Source organism: Paramisgurnus dabryanus, chromosome 15 (assembly GCF_030506205.2).
Source record: "Paramisgurnus dabryanus chromosome 15, PD_genome_1.1, whole genome shotgun sequence".
Classification (NCBI taxonomy): domain Eukaryota; kingdom Metazoa; phylum Chordata; class Actinopteri; order Cypriniformes; family Cobitidae; genus Paramisgurnus; species Paramisgurnus dabryanus.
The window spans coordinates 1,797,160-1,815,040 of NC_133351.1; the positions used below are offsets into that span (position 1 = coordinate 1,797,160).

Consider the following 17,881-nt stretch of genomic DNA (forward strand, 5'->3'; position numbering starts at 1 on the left):
TTTTTTGTGGCCTTTTAATGGATGTTATATTTAAATGAGAGTTCAGTGATGCATACACAAATCGGGCTCAAAGCAGATTGTAGTGCCCTTTCTGTTATCTTCAGGATTATTTACTCATGTCAGATGTAGGGGCTGGGGGTCGGTGTGCTTCTGCTGTCCGTCAACAGGAATCTGAGCCGTTACCAGCTGTCCCATCCCCATTGTACATCTCTGATGCAGGCCCTCTAGAGGTGGATGGGGTCTTTTACACTGATTTCTCTTTCAGTAGAAATGTAAGGGACTCAGTGATTCTGGAGTACTTTTGTTCTCTGTGAAACAGATCATCATCATCAGACAGCAGTAAAGATGGGTAATGTGTTGAATAGATCCATGTGTAATGAAATGCTTTCAGTAAAGCCCAATCTAAAGATTAATGGATTATGTCTTCTTCATAAGTCTCTTATTCTCCCTGTTTCTGTCTTTCTCTTTTTTGGTCCGTTTGTACAGTATGGTATCTCTGTTTCATTTTTGGATCTTTGTTTCAGTACTTCTCTCATCAGAACAGTATGTTGCTTTTAAAGGTGCCAAAGAATGCATTATGATTTGTTAAATTGTTTTCTGATGTCAACATGGAAGGTTTGTGGCTTTATTAAGTGTAAAAAAATATCCAGAGATGGTTTTCCATGTCCATTTACAACCCTAGGATTTGCCTTTAGAGTGAAATGGTCTATTATTATCTTATTTGAAAGGTTCATGAATAATAATGTTGAGCTCTGCTCTGATTGGCTGTTTCTTAGAGCAGCTCCTTCAGTAGCTCTGTGTGTGTGTGTGTGTGTAAACAGACCTTATATTGGAGCCTGTATCAAATGACAAACAGACAACTGCTTCGCAATGGTTTATTAATCTGGAAACCTCTATCATATGGACGTGAAGCCCTGTGTAGCTACTTTTTCACATATTATTTGCATAGCATTATCATTAGGGCTGGGTATCGATTCAGATGTTCCAGATTGATTCGATTTTGTTTCACAAGCTATCAAGTCGATTCGATTCTCGATCCAATTTTCGATTCTGATTCTCGACTCGAATGTTTATACTCGATTATCGATTCGAATCATTGAATATAGATTGTGTAGAATATTATATTATATAATCCACTGTATCTAGTGGATAAGACTAGTAATTAGATTAACGTTAATCTTACATTCAATGTTTGCAGAAATCCATTTGGAAAAAAATCATGGCCTGTGAGAAAAAAATAGATTTTTTTTGCCCAGCCCTAATTATTAGGGGTGTGCAAAAAAATCGATTCACATTTGAATCGCGATTCAAGCATTGCCGATTCAAAATCGATTCATAGAATTCCAAAAATCAATTCATATATATATATATATATATATATATATATATATATATATATATATATATATATATATCTGGCATCAAATTTTGTCTTTTTTGTTTTTCCGTGATGATGACACTCTTTAATAATGACATTTTGTGTGCGACATAATGATTTCGTTGTGCGTTCACGTGCTCTGTTTCTCAATGAATTGGGATGCGACGCGAACAAGCTCGTGTCACATTGTATCCTTCATGTTTCTGAACTTGAGCAAAGTTTTACCATTAGAGGACTTCACGGAGCACCCGCGGCCCGTATGGTTCCGGTTTGTATTTGAAATGGTCAGTCGGGTCCGGGTCAGTCATATTTAAGTACTCCGGGTCCCGAGTCTGATTAATATTGTGTGTAAAACCTGAGTCGAACGGAGAGTGGCCGTGAGCGCTACCGCGCTAAAGCTGGCTCTTTTCTATTATTATTAATAAACCATATATTTTCTAAAACCTATTGTAATGAACGAGCAAAGCTCAAGCTGACTCAATATTTACAAATTGCAAAGCTGTAATGTAAAGTCCCCTGTCACTGGGACAGCAAGTAGACTTTTGAATCTGAAATAATGAGTGGATTTAGCTTTTTTTAATCGGCAAGAGAGAAATAGAAAGAGAGGCACTTTTCCTGCTTCTGCTCTATCTAATAGAAATAATAACCATTATAACACCAGTCACATTTATAATCTATAGACCTGCACTGTCTATCATTAATATGCTATATTATTGTATTTAATAGAGTTTGATAAAAGGGGTCATCTAATTGCTTCATAACAGTTTTTATTTTTGCATAAAGACATAAAGTAATATCAAACTACATTTAATTTGTTGTGTTTATTTTACTACAATCAGTCACATAGGAAAAAGTAAACTACATCTACATACTGTGAATCGTTTTTGAATCGAAAAACGATTCTGAATCGAATCTTGAGGCTAAAAATCGGAATCGAATCGTGAAATTTTCTGAATCGTGCACCCCTACTAATTATCATAATAGGCTGTATTTTAATATATTGGGAGAAAGCTATATGCAGTCCCTCCAGAAAGGCGATTATGCGTTTGCATGATTCAATGCATAATCAACCAAAGTCTGCATATTTATGCGGGGGCGCATTTTTTTTTTTTCAAATACGCTGCACTTTTGCAGCATACATTGCAGATTTCCATGTGCAAAATATAAGGGGCTTGCGTCCCCGCATTTTCATAGCAAAAATTAGCAGAAAGTTGAAAAATGTACTGTTAGCAATGTTAGTAACAATGAAAATGTTTAGTAAGAATTTATTAGACGTGTTTGCAGTACCAGGCCACAAGCGGGCGTTCCAGTGCCTGCCAGGGCCTGTCGTGTTTGAAGTCACTTCCGGGAATGTTCGTGCCTCGTTGGAGCTTAGTTGGGGCTTAAGGCCAGGCTTGTCAGGGCAAGACGAGTGGTAAAGGTCAAAGGCGGAGTTTCTGGCAGGATGCGTGTTTTACCTTTATCTGTCTGCAGATTAAATTGCAGATTTAAAAATTAGGATCAGGGCATTGTAACTAATGACTAACTTTTTCATATGACAGTTAATCATGAATATTTAACAGGTTAAGCAATACCTGGATCATTCTGTGTATTACATAAACATGATTCCAGTGTCTGTTAAGATTATGATCATTATTCACAGTGATGGTTTGAAACCCGGTACAGTAGGTAAGTTATCAGTTGGACAGGAACTGCACTGATGAAGCCCAGATATAATCGCAACGCTGCCACCCAAAACCATTAATAATTTACAACAGTTTAGATTGCTTGAAATTGATTGTTTGTGCTCGGGATTAACAGAACAGAACCAGACAGAACCGGACCACAGATCTAGAACCAGATCAGATTCAAAAGAACTAAACTTTCATGAGAGTGTGTGCGCGTGCATGTGTGTGTGTGTGTGTGTGTGTGTGTGGGCGGGCGTATGTATGGGTGTGTTTGTGTTGATGTTCATGTGTTTTTGGCAGGACTTGTCTTTTTTTCTATTTCAGAGTGTAATTCGGAGCTGGAGTGGAATTACACACACACACACACACACATACATACACACACACACACACACACACACACACACACACACACACACACACACACACACACACACACACACAAACACACACAAGAGTCACCTGAGAGAGTCGTCTCCAGTTTCCTCCTGCACTCTCGGCTGTGCTATGAGACACACGTCTGCATTATTGATGCCCTGCTGCTGTATCCCCATCACATTTACCCACCTGCATCAGTTTACTGCACTTAAATGCCCCCAAATCCCCATATACAGTAGCTATCAATACCCCCCCATCATCAATACATGGCATACTCATCACTCTCGTAAATATCACACAAATACTCCTCATACTGGACAGTATATCCATCATCATTAATAGCCTTTGTAAATAAACACTACAGTACTTCAAGTGAAGAGTCGGGTTCCAAAATGAAAAAAAAATAATAATAATAGTGGATTCCAATTAATATCAATCAAACTGCTGTTGGTTTGTTTTGATTTAAGCTTTCATAACTAAAAATACAGCTAAATAACACAATAAAAACATGATAACATAATAATAAACATGTTTTGACAAAAAATGTAAAAACATGATCTTGTTTTGGAACCAAACTCTTCATATAATTCTCAGAAATACCTGATATATTTATAGTTTAAGCATTATGTAAGTACTCATTAAAACCATGGGCAAATACCAATACAGCTCACTAACGCCTATTCATATACAGATTTGTGTATATGTCGCTTGATATGTGAAGTAAATACCTGTCTTGCAGGTCATGTGACAGTCTGTCTGTGTTTTGTTTTAGTTTGTTTTTAGTAACTAAGAGTAACGTTGTGTTTGTTTGTTTGTTACTAATGATGAGTAGTGATAGTGACTCTATTCTCAACATTATAATAATCACCTACACTGTTTATGTTTAGATACAGGAGTACAAGATCTGTTTTTATGTAGTTTGTGAAGTAATGATTGAAACAGAAGCCAACATGTATACATGTGAACTCCTTCGTTACTGTTAAAAAAAGTATCCCAGCATGCACCTCATGTTTGTTTAATCAGATGATCAGATTCTGAAGAGCTGTAATGTATAGTAGATGCTATCATATGAGTAATTTTTCATTATTTCAGGCATTTATTGGTATGAATCACTGTGTGTATATGTATAATACAATAAAAAATGACACTTGTGTGGTAAAGGTTACAGATTCCTGTGTTAGACACTAATGCAGCCTGTAGGATGAGTTGTTTCTGGTCATGGGTTTGCGTAACTACAGCAGTAGATTAGAGGACATTCAGCCTCTGTTTATTTATCTGTGATGAATCATGGACTGCTGGTGATGTGAAGAGAGGCAGCGGTGTGTGCCAGATGTTTATAATACACGTTCAGCTTTAATCCCACAGCAGCTATATAATAGTCCAGTAACAGAGCGACGGATTCCCGGAATCTCTCTCTCGCTCGCTCTCTATCTCTCTCTCTTTCTAAGAGATAATCATCATTTATATAAATGCCTCCAATCCTTCTCCTGCTGTGTACCAAATGAGATTTAAAATTATGCAGATCAACTGCTGCAGTTTTTATTTAGCAGTCAGAGCTTTAATTGTTGTTTAAAACTTGAATGAATTGTGCTGAAAATCAATGCTGTCAATTTTTAGAAACTTATTAACTCTTTCCCTGAAAGATCTTTACATGATTTTCACAAAAGTTTAATGCCTTTGAGAAAATGCTAAAATAGAAACACAATATATCAAATGACAGAACAGACCCTCTGCTATCAAAGAAAAAAACTGTTTCATCCTACCTTCATTATTTTTATTTTTATCACCTTTCAAATATGGGTAGGTTTCTTCAAAAACAACACATTTTGAGCAAAAAGCTGAGATAAATGCATTTTTGTGAAGGACTTTTAATAGAGATCAGATGCAAAGTGATCCTCAAAATTTACATGGACATACAGCCGTTTGCCCTAGGGTGATACCTCCAGGGTTCTATAAGTTTCAACCTGGTGGATAATAGTGGTATTGCAGATTGACGAGATAACTTGTCAATGGCGGGGAAAGGGTTAAACTGCCTATGGCAGCAGCAATCTTCTTTTGTTGTGCAAAATTAATACCGTTTCTTCTCCAAGCCGCACTTTTTTCATATGAGACTACAATCTCAACAGCCATTATTCATGTCACACATTTAAGAATGTAATTCTTATGGTGTGCATTACATTCTCCAAGCTCACGACGTCCAAGAAAGCAATACTTTAAAAGTGCCATAGAATGTAAAACTGTATTTACCTTGGCATAGATGAATAATAAGAGTTCTGTACATGGTAATGACATATCATGAGCCTCAAACACTGCCAATGTAAACCTTGTGCATGCAAAAGACCGCAGGAAAACAGACCAATCGCAACATAACACCAACTGTGACATTACAGTCGAGATGTGCACCCCAACATTAAATTACACATTAAATTAGTTACCAAGTTGTTAACAATTGATTATTCCTCAAAATCTGATACAGACTCAAACATAAGGTTTGTTTACACACACACAGAGCTACTGAAGGGGCTGCTCTGAGAAACGTTATTATTCATAACCCTTTCAAAAAATATAATAGACCATTTTATTCTAAAGGTAAATCCTAGGGTTGTAAATGGACATGTTAAACTGGATAATTTTTGCACTTAATTAAGCCACAAACCTTCTATTTTGATATCAGAGAACAATTTAACAAATTACATCAATGCATTCTTTGGCACCTTCATTAAAGATGAATTACTTTCTGTCCATCAGGGCTTTCGTAATGAAGATAAAGGTTAGGATAAAATCGAATTTTAGTACATAATGACCTGATCTGTCCTTCTCTCTGCATGTCTCTCCTGTCTGCAGGCGTGTCCTAAACTTGAACAGAAGTTGTCAGTAAAGCCTCGTCGCACGCTTCCTGTGGGTCGGGCATCTGCCCATGCACACGCACGGCACCATGGGTAGCTCCCCGGAGGTGCTGTCCTGGACTTCCTGTCCCAGCCTGCTGGTGGGGAAACTGAAAGAGGAGCTCAAGCTGACTGTCGGGGATACCATGAAGAAAACCAATAGCAACGTTTCTCCCCAAGCCCTGCCCCCTCCTCCTCCCCCACCACAGATCATTACAGACTTGGCTCCGCCCACCACTCTTCCGATGCCGTTGCAACAGCTGCAGCTCCCATGCAAGGATGACGAGCTCTGTGGAACCAGTCCTCCGTGCACCGCCCTGAGCGAGGACTCCACCAGGGAACATGGACACTTTGAAAACAGCGTACTACAGCTCCAGGAGCACGAGGAGACCGAATCGCCCGGCTCCTGTGGTCAGGGAGGGTGCGGGAGCGGTGGCGAGGAGAAAAATGAAGAGGGGGGATGTCCGATGGACCACAACTGTGATGACACGCACCACCATCCTCACGATGACATCAAACTGCACTTTCATAGAGCCGGGAATGGGGGCTTCCTCGAGGGGCTGTTCGGATGCTTGAGGCCAGTGTGGAATATCATCGGAAAGACGTATTCGACCGAGTACAAACTGCAGCAGCAAGGTTAGTGTTGATTCAGAAAACAAACTGGAATATATAGTTCTGCTTGTGGATGTGGTGTTAACATGCTACTAATGTCTTATACGAAGTATACATAAAACCACATCGCTGTAGTGATTGATTGTAAAATGTGTTGAGTGTGCTTTCTGATTGGCCAGCAGAAATGTGGGAGGTGCCCTTCGAGGAGATCTCTGAACTGCAGTGGCTAGGGAGCGGTGCTCAAGGAGCGGTGTTCCTCGGGAAGTTTCATGATGAAGAAGTAGCGATTAAAAAAGTCAGAGAGCAAAAAGAAACCGATATTAAACACCTTCGCAAGCTGAAGCACCCAAACATCATCAGCTTTAAGTAGGTCGCAATATTTCTGTTCATCATGTGATCAAACCTAAAAGAGTGGATGCAAACTAAATTTGGTGTGTCGTTTGTTAGGGGTGTATGCACACAGGCCCCGTGTTTCTGCATTATTATGGAGTACTGCGCACAGGGACAGCTATATGAGGTCCTCCGGGCGGGACGCAAGATCTCACCGCAGTTGCTGGTGGACTGGGCTTCAGGGATCGCCAGCGGCATGAACTACCTGCATCTCCACAAGATCATCCACAGAGACCTCAAATCACCAAAGTAAGATCTGCTATGCACGTTACCTCAGACAGTTCAGATTTGAGCTGTGATATTAATGCTGGTTGAGATTTTGTCTGTTTGGTAAACTGGTTTAGACCGGTTTAAGGTGTTTTGCATTGTTTCACACCATTTTTAGGACAGAAACCAGTAGAAAATACACACATGAGTCCTATTGCACAAATTTAACGTGTATTCTTTTGGTGGTGTTACTCCTATTATTAACCAAACTCTGTGTGAACAAGATTAAGGACTTGCCCTCTCAACGTGCACTAATTTGTGGGCAGGATGATGTCAGTTTTTTTTTAACGCTGCTAACAATATCTATATAGTCTACTGTCTACAAACATTAATAATATTAACATTTCTATACATTGTTTAAAATGTCTATGGGTTTAGCATCAGTGTATGGTCTCTGTTTTGAGATACAGATGCTCTAGCATCATAAATGTAGTATTTTGTTACAGAAGTCTGGATGAGAACATGCACAATATAATCGGGACTTCTTACCTTTGTGTTGATATATAACGATCACGAGTCGAATCCAGTGTGTTTCAGATATGTAAATAACCCATGGAAACAGTCTAATAAAATACATCCAATGATATTTTTGATGATCCAATGATTTTTGTTCACAAATGCATGAAATCCGTGAAATATAGATAAATCGTCTGTTGTTTACATCAGATTTTGCATGAACGTCTTGTAATAGAATATAATATACTCTGCAGACTATTTACGTCATAACACTGTATATGAGATTACACTTTAGGTTCTGGTAAACACACATAAACCTGCGTTCAAACTTTGTTTTTTAAAAGTAGGCGGGAGTATAAAACATAATATCCAAACAGCGGCGTCAAAAATCGTGACATCATTTCACTCACTCGTTCCTCCAATGACTTCATGGAAAATAATGATAGACAGAACGTGTAGCCAATTAGATAATGACTTCAACGATCTTTGTGTGACGTTTTATTTACTGGTGTGGAAACGGCATTTTATTCGCTGACATAAGGATAAATAATAATAAGACTGAACATGTATGCGTGTAAACAAAAGACTTTTATTTTGGGGCTGACTGGCACTTAGAAAAGGCACTAGTCTTACAAAAACCCTTGCAAGAACCTCATTTTTGGGCCTATTGACCTCAAACGTGAAACATAACTTCTTTAGACTTGTGGCTTTGGCATCATTGCATTTCTAGGTTTCACACACATATTTATCATTAAGATTTTTTGTAATAAAAAAAACTTTTTTAATTTTTTTTAACTTAAAATAATTTTGAAACCTGGAAAATGAAGCTCAAAATGTCTTCTTTCTAATGATACCGATATAGTTATGATATGGTTATGCTTATACTCTAAATGGTTTAGTAATAACAACCCTTTTAGTGAAAGTTGGTCTTTTCATGGTTTGGGCTAGAGTGAGGGTGCTTTTCAAGAGGTTAAGTGGAGTGACACCTGTATTTAGCTTAGTGTGAATGCACCTGATTTAAAAGCAGACTGAATTTGTTGATGTTGAACAATACCAGCATCTGTTTTCTTCTGTAACCTGCAGTGTGTTAGTTACTCAAAGCGATACGGTGAAGATCTCAGACTTTGGTACATCTAAAGAGCTCAGCGACAAGAGCACGAAGATGTCATTTGCGGGCACCGTGGCCTGGATGGCACCGGAAGTCATCCGCAATGAGCCTGTGTCGGAGAAAGTAGACATCTGGTGAGTGACGGATTGAGTGCAAGTCTTTTATGGACTTTGTGTTATGAGAGACTCACACTCCTGTGTTTGTGTGCAGGTCTTTTGGAGTTGTGTTATGGGAACTCCTGACAGGTGAGATTCCCTATAAGGATGTGGATTCCTCTGCCATTATCTGGGGTGTTGGCAGTAACAGCCTACACCTACCTGTACCTTCCACCTGTCCTGATGGTTTTAAAATACTCATGAAACAAACCTGGTAAGACTGAGTTTATATAGTGGAATAACTTGTTTATAAAATAGATGATATAAACCGTAAATTATTATACAGTAGCATGTTTTTATCACAGTAATAGCACGTATGGTATGACATTACATGTAAATGAAAAAAATAGACATGCAACCTTATGTTTTTAGAAAGCCATGAAAAATTGTATTGATGTATTTTGTGTTGTCGCTCCTGTAGGCAGGGTAAGCCCAGGAACCGGCCGTCCTTTAGGCAGATTCTTCTACACCTGGATATCGCCTCTGCTGATGTGCTCGGGACACCACAAGAAACCTACTTCAAATCTCAGGTGACACATCACATTATTACAGTCTCTGGTAATAAGGAAAGGTGACTTGATTTTGGAAGGGTTGGGAATCCTGAGCTGGTTCTTCAAGAACTGATGTTTTATATGATTTATAAGTCTGAATCCAATGTAATAGTAGCCACAAAATAATACATAGACAATATCTCTTTCTGCTACGAAGATCTTGCTAGAATCGCTAGGTCGAATGTGACCCTGAAGACTATTAGTAGACTATTGGTGCTTGGCAACATTTGGAAAATCTGGGCATGGTTTTAAAAGGGATCATGACACAACCTAGATGAGCTGTCACCTATTGTCACTAGAAACTGAAGTGCTGCCAGTAATACTCCATTCCTGATTTTACTGTCGTTTGCACTATTGCCCAGCAGTGTTTTTACTTTTTAAATTATCTTTATTTAGGTTGTTTATATGGCCGTTTGTTGACCACTAATCATATTGGGGGTAATCCCCCATCCCTCCATCAAATCGCACCCTGAATATACATGTGCTACTTATGACTGGTTTTGTGGCGCAGAGACCCAAGTTGGAAATAATTCTCATACTTGAGTTTCATTCTGGCATGTTTGTGTGTGTGTGACAGGGTGAATGGAGAGAGGAGGTGAAAAAACATTTTGAGAAGATTAAGAGTGAAGGTACCTGCATCCATCGACTGGATGAGGAGCTGATTCGGCGTAGGCGAGATGAACTCAGGTGAGTTTGAGTAATTCATACGTCTGTTTCATCACAACACAGAAAATATACAGGAAATTAATCAAGTATCACTTATATTCTGCCATGATCTGCCAGGTGACTTGTGCCAGGGCTAGCATCGCTAATCATAGATTACATCAACTTTTACTAGCTGTGGATTTCTCTAAATAGCATGCCAAACTTTACCTGTCATGTAGAAACTTCGTGACTGAGGTGTACTCACACTATCCAAACCAAACCGTGCTCGGGGGCGTTTGACCCCAAAGCCTGGTTCGTTTGACTAGTGTGATCGCTCTGTGCCGCCCCCCGGCCGGGTTGCAAAGGTGGGCTCAGGCGCGGAAGGCTATGGTGTGCGCTCAATCGCACCTGAGCGCGATTCAAAAGGTCTTACGTGAATGTCCGAGCTGCACACGTGTCAGATCAACTAAACTCTAAAATCTTTTTTAATCAAGACATTTTGTTTCTGGGCTGTAAATTCTGCTGTACAAGTTTTACAAAGCATGTCAAGCTTCCTCAGGGCTGCTGTGAATCACTGCTCAAATGCTTATGTACTCTGTGATGTGACTGTGTTTGTGTGTGTTTGTGTCTTTCAGACATGCTCTGGACATTCGTGAGCATTATGAAAGGAAACTGGAGAGAGCCAATAACTTGTACATGGAGCTCAGTGCCATTATGCTTCAGCTGGAGGTGCGAGAGAAAGAGCTGCTCAAGTAAGATCTCATGATGTTACTGGTTCATTACACTGAAAGGTCCACCCAAATGCATTACTTTGTAGGATACCATGTTTGAGATATAACAGGTCAATAATAAGTATTTATGCTTTTATAAACACATAACCCCTTATTAGCTGTGTTTACAGATTTACACAAAATTTTACCGTTATTTTCTAAATGTCTACAAAAGACTTGCGAAATGACGCCGTTTCCATAACCAACGATATGCGATAAGTGATAAGTCATTACAGACATCACGTTGACTGATATTGGTAGGTTTACTAATATCACATCCACCACACTAGGCTTTATTTTTAACCAAAGAAGACATAGGAGTATCCAAACATTAATTCCAAGGAAAGCCCCTTATACTTAGAAGCGACAACGTAGTAAATTATTTTAAATCAAAAGAGATGTAGGAGTGTTATCCAAACTTTATTGGACACATACAGTATTGAGGTGTTTTTGAGAGGTTTACATACCACGTGATTCTTCAAATAATATTGATGTGACTTACTTGCATCAGGTGACCTGAAAATGCAAATAAACATTGCAGTTTTGCGAAATACATCTTTTGTTTCCATTGGCCTTGTTTTCAATTTGCAATGTCAATTTGCACAATTTAAAGTGTAATGGAAATGCAGCTACTGTCTGTGCATGTTTCTTTGACCCCATCTATATCTGAAAACAGCCAACTTTCAGTAACTTTAATAAAATCCAAACAGATTAAAGCTGGACCCAGATCTTTTTAATTCATGACTCACATTATCAGACTGAATGAGGACATGAAATTAATTTTCTGCTAAATTACCACCCAAACATACTTTTAAATATGAATGTGGAGATTGAAAAGCAGTCATTCGGGGCTGCGTGTGACTGTCGTGATATATGATGAGTTTAAATGTAGGTGTGTGTGTGCAGGAGAGAGCAGGCGGTGGAGAAAAAGTATCCTGGCTCATACAAACGCCACCTCGTTCGGCCCATCGTCCGGCCCAACGCTGTCGAGAAGCTCATTAAGAAAAAGAGTGCCATCAACCATAAACCTGGCACACAGACATCTAAGAGGTGAAAACATTCAGCCACTGTCACATCACATGAACAACATTATTCATTTACTTTTAGATTTGTAATATTTTGTCTCCGCATAATTGTTGGTTGCTATAGTAACATGGTTCGTTAACATTTAGTTAAAGACAATGATGCTTTGCCAAATGTTCATGAAACCGAATCTCTCATGAATTCTTTATAAGACCGTTAACCTCTGTATGCGATCTCCTTCAGGCCGGATCTGCTGCGCTCCGATGGCATTCCCAGCGTAGAGCCGCTTTCTGCTCCATCTCCACTGTCAGGCAGTCCAAAAGTGTCCACGCCCCCCGGAAAGAATCGTTACCGCAGTAAACCCCGTCATCGCAGAGCAAACAGCAAGGGTAGCCACAGCGACTTCCCCGGTGCTCTGAAACCCAATACCGGCCCAGAAGAGCAACAACCCCTGCAGGAACAAAACTATCACCACCACCATCCCGAGGGTCCCCCGCTTCCAGTACAGAACAGGGTGAACGCCGTGGTCAACTGCGCCAACAACCTGCGGTACTTCGGCCCGGCCGCCGCCCTACGCAGCCCGCAAACCGACCACCTCCAACGGAGGCTTTCCGGCTCCAGCCCAGATCTCATCTCCACAGCTGTGGACGCCGATTTACGGCACCGAAGGTCCTCCGTACCCCCCGCCGCGGGGTCTGGGCCGGGACCGCTGTGTCCCTGCTGCCAGGCGCATCCCTTTCCCGGCTGCATGCACTGCCAGGAGACACCCGCTGCCCCCAGCCACCCCCAACTGCCTCACTACTCACTGCTGAGCACGTGTGAGGGGACGCCACCCGCCGTCAAAAAACCGCTGGGATCCACATCTGACGTCCAGGGAAATGATGAACGGCCGGATCAGGGATCTCCACGAGTAGGCTTGCTGCACACGCTCAGACCCCTCAGGAACGTAAGTCTACACGGTTGATGAATTATAAAGCAACTGATTATACATGAGTGAGTTTATCTGAGATTAACTCTTGCTTATGTCTGTCAGGGGAGGGATGAGTCCTCTGAGGAAGAGGAGGGTGAGGTTGACAGTGAAGTGGAGTTTCCACGGAGACAAAGGTGAGGTCGCTTTTTATTCATCATGAAGTGTATGTGGATCATTTAAGTATTACTTTTTTCAGGCATAAACAAGTGTTAAATATCTTAAAAAGTCTTAGATGTTGCCAGCAGAGATCTTCTGAAAGTGTGCAAAACACTTTAATAGTATATTATTTTAATGCACAACTTTTATTAATAAAGTAAAAAAGTCTGAGTCTCATAGTCAATTGATTTCATCCGTAGGCCTCATCGTTGCATGAAGAGTTTTCAGTCGTACTCCACCTTCAGTTCGGAGAATTTGTCGGTGTCGGACGGTGAGGAGGGGAACACCAGCGATCACTCGCGCAGCGGACCGCTGGAGCAGTTGAGCGGCAGTCAGGAGGAACATCTGGATGAGCTCCTGTCTCACACCCCTGAGATTCCCATCGATATTTCCATGCAGTCTGATGGTCTGTCTGATAAAGAGTGTGCCGTGCGGCGGGTGAAGACTCAGATCTCGCTGGGGAAACTGTGTGCTGATGAGCACAGCTACGAGGTGAATCTCACAAACCAATGAGAGGCGATGCATTACCATGATTTTAACACAGGCTGTTCTTGGGTAGCATCTATTCAATATCAATCAGTTATTATTTAGTTTTGCAGACATACAATCCATTTTAAAATATAAATGCTGGTAATTGTAACCATGGATATGTATTAGCGGCTTGTCCTATGGGCCACTATATGCAAGTCGTCCGCCATATTGGAACGGTCCAATGCAGTATGTTAACCAATGTTGCCATGTCTGTGGTATTCACTTTAAAAACAGTGATGCAGATTGCTTTTTCTGTGGGTTAAATGTTAAAAATGTTATCGGCTGTCAATATCAAGTTAAGATTATTTTATTTAGGAAAATAATAGGGGTGTAAATCTGACAGTTTGATACTAAATCAATTTTCTCCACCAGAGATGCAAGATTTTTTTTTTCTTTTGACTATACTTTTCTAAGATACAAATAATTTATCAATATTTTAATATTACAAACCTAGTTAAGCAGTTACATTTTTACTTACAAATGCAAACAAAATAGATAACATGAACATTTAATTCAACTCTTTGAAAATTGCACAATCTCTGTTCCAATTTACAACAACAAACTAAAAAAATACACTTTCTTAAATAAAGAAAAATGATTAATGAGTCACATCAAAATGTCACAAAATCAAGCTTATGATAGCAACAGACAAAGTTTTTTAGTATTTTGTGCCAAAATGTGCAATAGTTTTTAAATAAATTGAAAAATAAATTAATATAAAAAATAAAGCTGTTAAACTTAAGTATTTGATCTGTTACACAACTTCAGATCTAACAGTCAGACAAGTGCTGCAGTCGTCTCTTTTTTGAGAATTTTCTTTTAAAAAAAATAGTATTTGGGATAGGTTCATTGGTCTGGATTTAATTGGCTATTGGGTTGGTTTTGTTGCGCAAATCTGGCAACCATGCACCAATGGTCTGTACTTATACTGGTGTTTGATTGAATGTTGTAGACCTAAACATTATAATTGTTAAACCAAGACGAAAGTGTTTGCTAGCACGACATTAAAAAGTTACTATCATTTAAAAACCTGTAATATTAAGTTAATACATATTTTAAAAAGATGTGATAATATTAAAACTGATATTGTGTGTTTCTCTCAGAATCCACTTCAGTTTGGAGATTCAGACTGTGATACCTCAGATGCAGAATGCTCTGACGCCACCATCAGGAACAAACAGCCCTGTGCACCCTCATCCTGGTGAGCTCCAGACCCGCCCTCAGGGTGGAGCCTTTGGAAGAAAACACGGCAATAATCGGAGCCTGCTATAAACAGCCATGTCCCTTGACCCATATTGTCTTGAACCAGGAACCGGAGCCACCCATAATCCTCCTTCCACCCTCCCTTCCTCTCTGAGCGAGCAACCTCAGGCAGATTCTTCTGAAGTGAAACTGTAGCTAGTGTAACGTGCATCATTTATTTTATTATGAGCTAACGCAGACAAATTCAGGAACGGAAATTGTGGAGTATTAGCACTGAAGTGTTCCCAACAATGAACTCTATACAAGTTTAGTTTAGCAGTCGTGTTAGTTAGATAGAGTACTGTATGTTTGTGAAGGATGTTTTTGGGAATGTGGTCACGGGACGTCTTACTGTAAATGACTCTGGCTGGTCAGCTGTGTCCGCTGGCAACTACCCGCTACTTCCTGAGTTTACAGAAATTGCGCCCTATGCCCTAGTGAGGGCAACTTTTGCTTAAGCACCAGCAGGAGCTCAATCCCTCCTCCTTACTGACTTCCAAAACATTGGAATAGATTTCCCAGCATTCCTGCTTGGTCCACATATAATGAGCCAATCAGACTGCTGCTGCGGACAACAGGACGTGAGTGAAATATTATAACAGCTGCTGTCACAGAACAACGTCTTCTATGAACAAATCAGTGTTAAAAACCTGGGCCGAACCAAAGCAGCATTTCTCTCGTCTCAGGACTGCGTCTGAAGAGATGCTGTGGACGGCCAGAGGAATGAAAGGTTGTTTCAACGGTGCAAAAGTGTGACGCTAAACGTTTCTCGCTTATGTCACATTTATCATGACACGAAAGCCAACGATGTAGATATTCTGGAGATGCAGTGTCCTGAGTCAGGAGAATTACTTTCCTTAAACTATTCCTTTAATCAATGCTTGTTTAATGTGGATTAGTTGTGTGTGTGTATATGGTTAGGATTAATGGAGATGAGTCAGAAGCACAGATCTTGTGGTTTAGTTTAAGTGCGGTGAATGAATCAGCAATAACACAGGTTATGTGCTCAGGCTTTGAGAATCGCTCGCTCAGGTCGACTGTCTAGCAGGCTGGACAGATTTACTGCTGCGGTAAACGTTGGAATCAAAAAATGATCTCTATTTTTACAGGTTTGTGTTCATTATTTTCACACATTGTTTTTTTTATAGGAAAAATTGCTAAATGAAAGTAACACATAAAATTAATTGCGTGTATTTTGCTGGTTTAATGCTCAGGTTAAATGCTTTATAGTGCACACGAGTCTCCACTAAAACACGTCCGTCTGTTTATTTTGAACGTTTAGGACCAACTGCAGATTATTTTGGCCAAATGCTCACTGCAAATTTTTGTGACAAAAGCATTTAAATCGGTGAGAGAATCTCTTGAATTATTTTTATATAATAGAAAATGCATACATGGATAAAGGCATCTGTTAAAGGGGACATATCATGCAAATCTGACTTTTTCCATGTTTAAGTGCATCAACCTAGAAAATGTGAAAAAGATAAAAAAAACTTGGTTTTAGTGAACCATTATCTGCAAGCATGTGAAAAAATAGCTCATTGATATTTGGCTCTCATTATGATGTCATAAGGAGATCTTATTATAATAATACCGCCCTTTAAGCTGCACTATCCAACCACAGCACTGCTATTTAGTGCAGATAGAGACAAAATAATTCACAGCACAACTGAGTTTAAATTTCAACAAACCACCATTATGGTGATCAGTGTTTGCATTATCAGCTCATTTGCATTTTAACCCTTGTGCCTTGTTGCAATTCACTACCCTTTCGTGTAAAAATGTATCAGATTAATATTTTTTTCACATTTTTTTGCATTAATCTGTTAATCAACCTCACTACGGATCAAAACTACCAAATGTTTCCAAAAATGTCATGATTTTAACTCTTTAATTGCCAAGCTCATAAGTGATGCCACTGATTTGAGAAAAAACCCACACAAAATCACTGATTTTCAATATAAAAAGTGATTGTGGACTAGATTTTTTTTTACCTTTTTTACAGTCTTGGGCATGCCAAAGATTAGTAAAAACATTGGCTTTGATGCATTTTTAGTTTTTGTGCAGCATCAGATTAAATTTTTTCTCCCTTATTTATTGTTTGTGGCCATTTTTCCCCATTGACTTCCATTATAAAAACATTTTTTTGCAGAGCCATTACACCTTATTATCATGCATTTTAGATTTTTTGTGGCTTTTGCAAAGAGGTAAAATTTGTCATTTTTACTGTTGAACACAATGTGGCACTATTAACCCTTTATATTGAAAATCGGTCATTTTGTGTGTTTTTTTCCCAAATCAGTGACACCACTTATAAACTTGGCAATTAAAGAGCTAAAATCATGGAATTTGTGTAAACATTTGGTAGTTTTGATCAGTTCTGAAGTTGATTAACAGATTTATGCAAAAAAATTTGGGGAAAAAAATCATCTGAAACATTTTTACAGTGGTTTAATTTAGTGGCCACTAACAACACGTAAGGGTAGTAAATTTGCCCATGGTATATTGTTAAGTTTTTGAAAAATTTCAAAGCATTTTCTTAAAATATGTGTAAATATAAGATTTGTCACAAAAAATCATTCCATTTGCTCAAACACAGAAAAAGTTGTGGACAAATTAACACAAAAAATAACAAAAATGACCCCAACAACACATAAGGGTTAAAGGACACAAAAAATCTCTTATGTCCCCTTTAAA

At 39.3% G+C, this 17,881-nt stretch overlaps 1 protein-coding gene across 3 annotated transcripts in view; it reads left to right on the plus strand.

Annotated features, from left to right (window-relative positions):
• Positions 1–17,508, plus strand: part of map3k13 (mitogen-activated protein kinase kinase kinase 13) — a 44,851-nt gene extending 27,343 nt beyond the window's left edge. For 2 of the 3 annotated variants that reach the window (XM_065252364.1, XM_065252366.2), the window contains 13 exons: positions 6,268–6,944; positions 7,100–7,286; positions 7,368–7,559; positions 9,117–9,275; positions 9,352–9,510; positions 9,718–9,826; positions 10,425–10,534; positions 11,128–11,244; positions 12,169–12,312; positions 12,529–13,231; positions 13,319–13,389; positions 13,612–13,903; positions 15,046–17,508. In XM_065252364.1, the coding sequence (XP_065108436.1) occupies positions 6,341–6,944; positions 7,100–7,286; positions 7,368–7,559; positions 9,117–9,275; positions 9,352–9,510; positions 9,718–9,826; positions 10,425–10,534; positions 11,128–11,244; positions 12,169–12,312; positions 12,529–13,231; positions 13,319–13,389; positions 13,612–13,903; positions 15,046–15,147 (2,949 nt within the window). In that variant the 5' untranslated portion in view covers positions 6,268–6,340 and the 3' untranslated portion in view covers positions 15,148–17,508. The remainder of the gene's footprint in view (positions 1–6,267; positions 6,945–7,099; positions 7,287–7,367; positions 7,560–9,116; positions 9,276–9,351; positions 9,511–9,717; positions 9,827–10,424; positions 10,535–11,127; positions 11,245–12,168; positions 12,313–12,528; positions 13,232–13,318; positions 13,390–13,611; positions 13,904–15,045) is intronic. The other variant, XM_065252367.1, reaches the window with a different exon arrangement.
• The last annotated feature ends 373 nt before the right edge of the window (positions 17,509–17,881 follow it).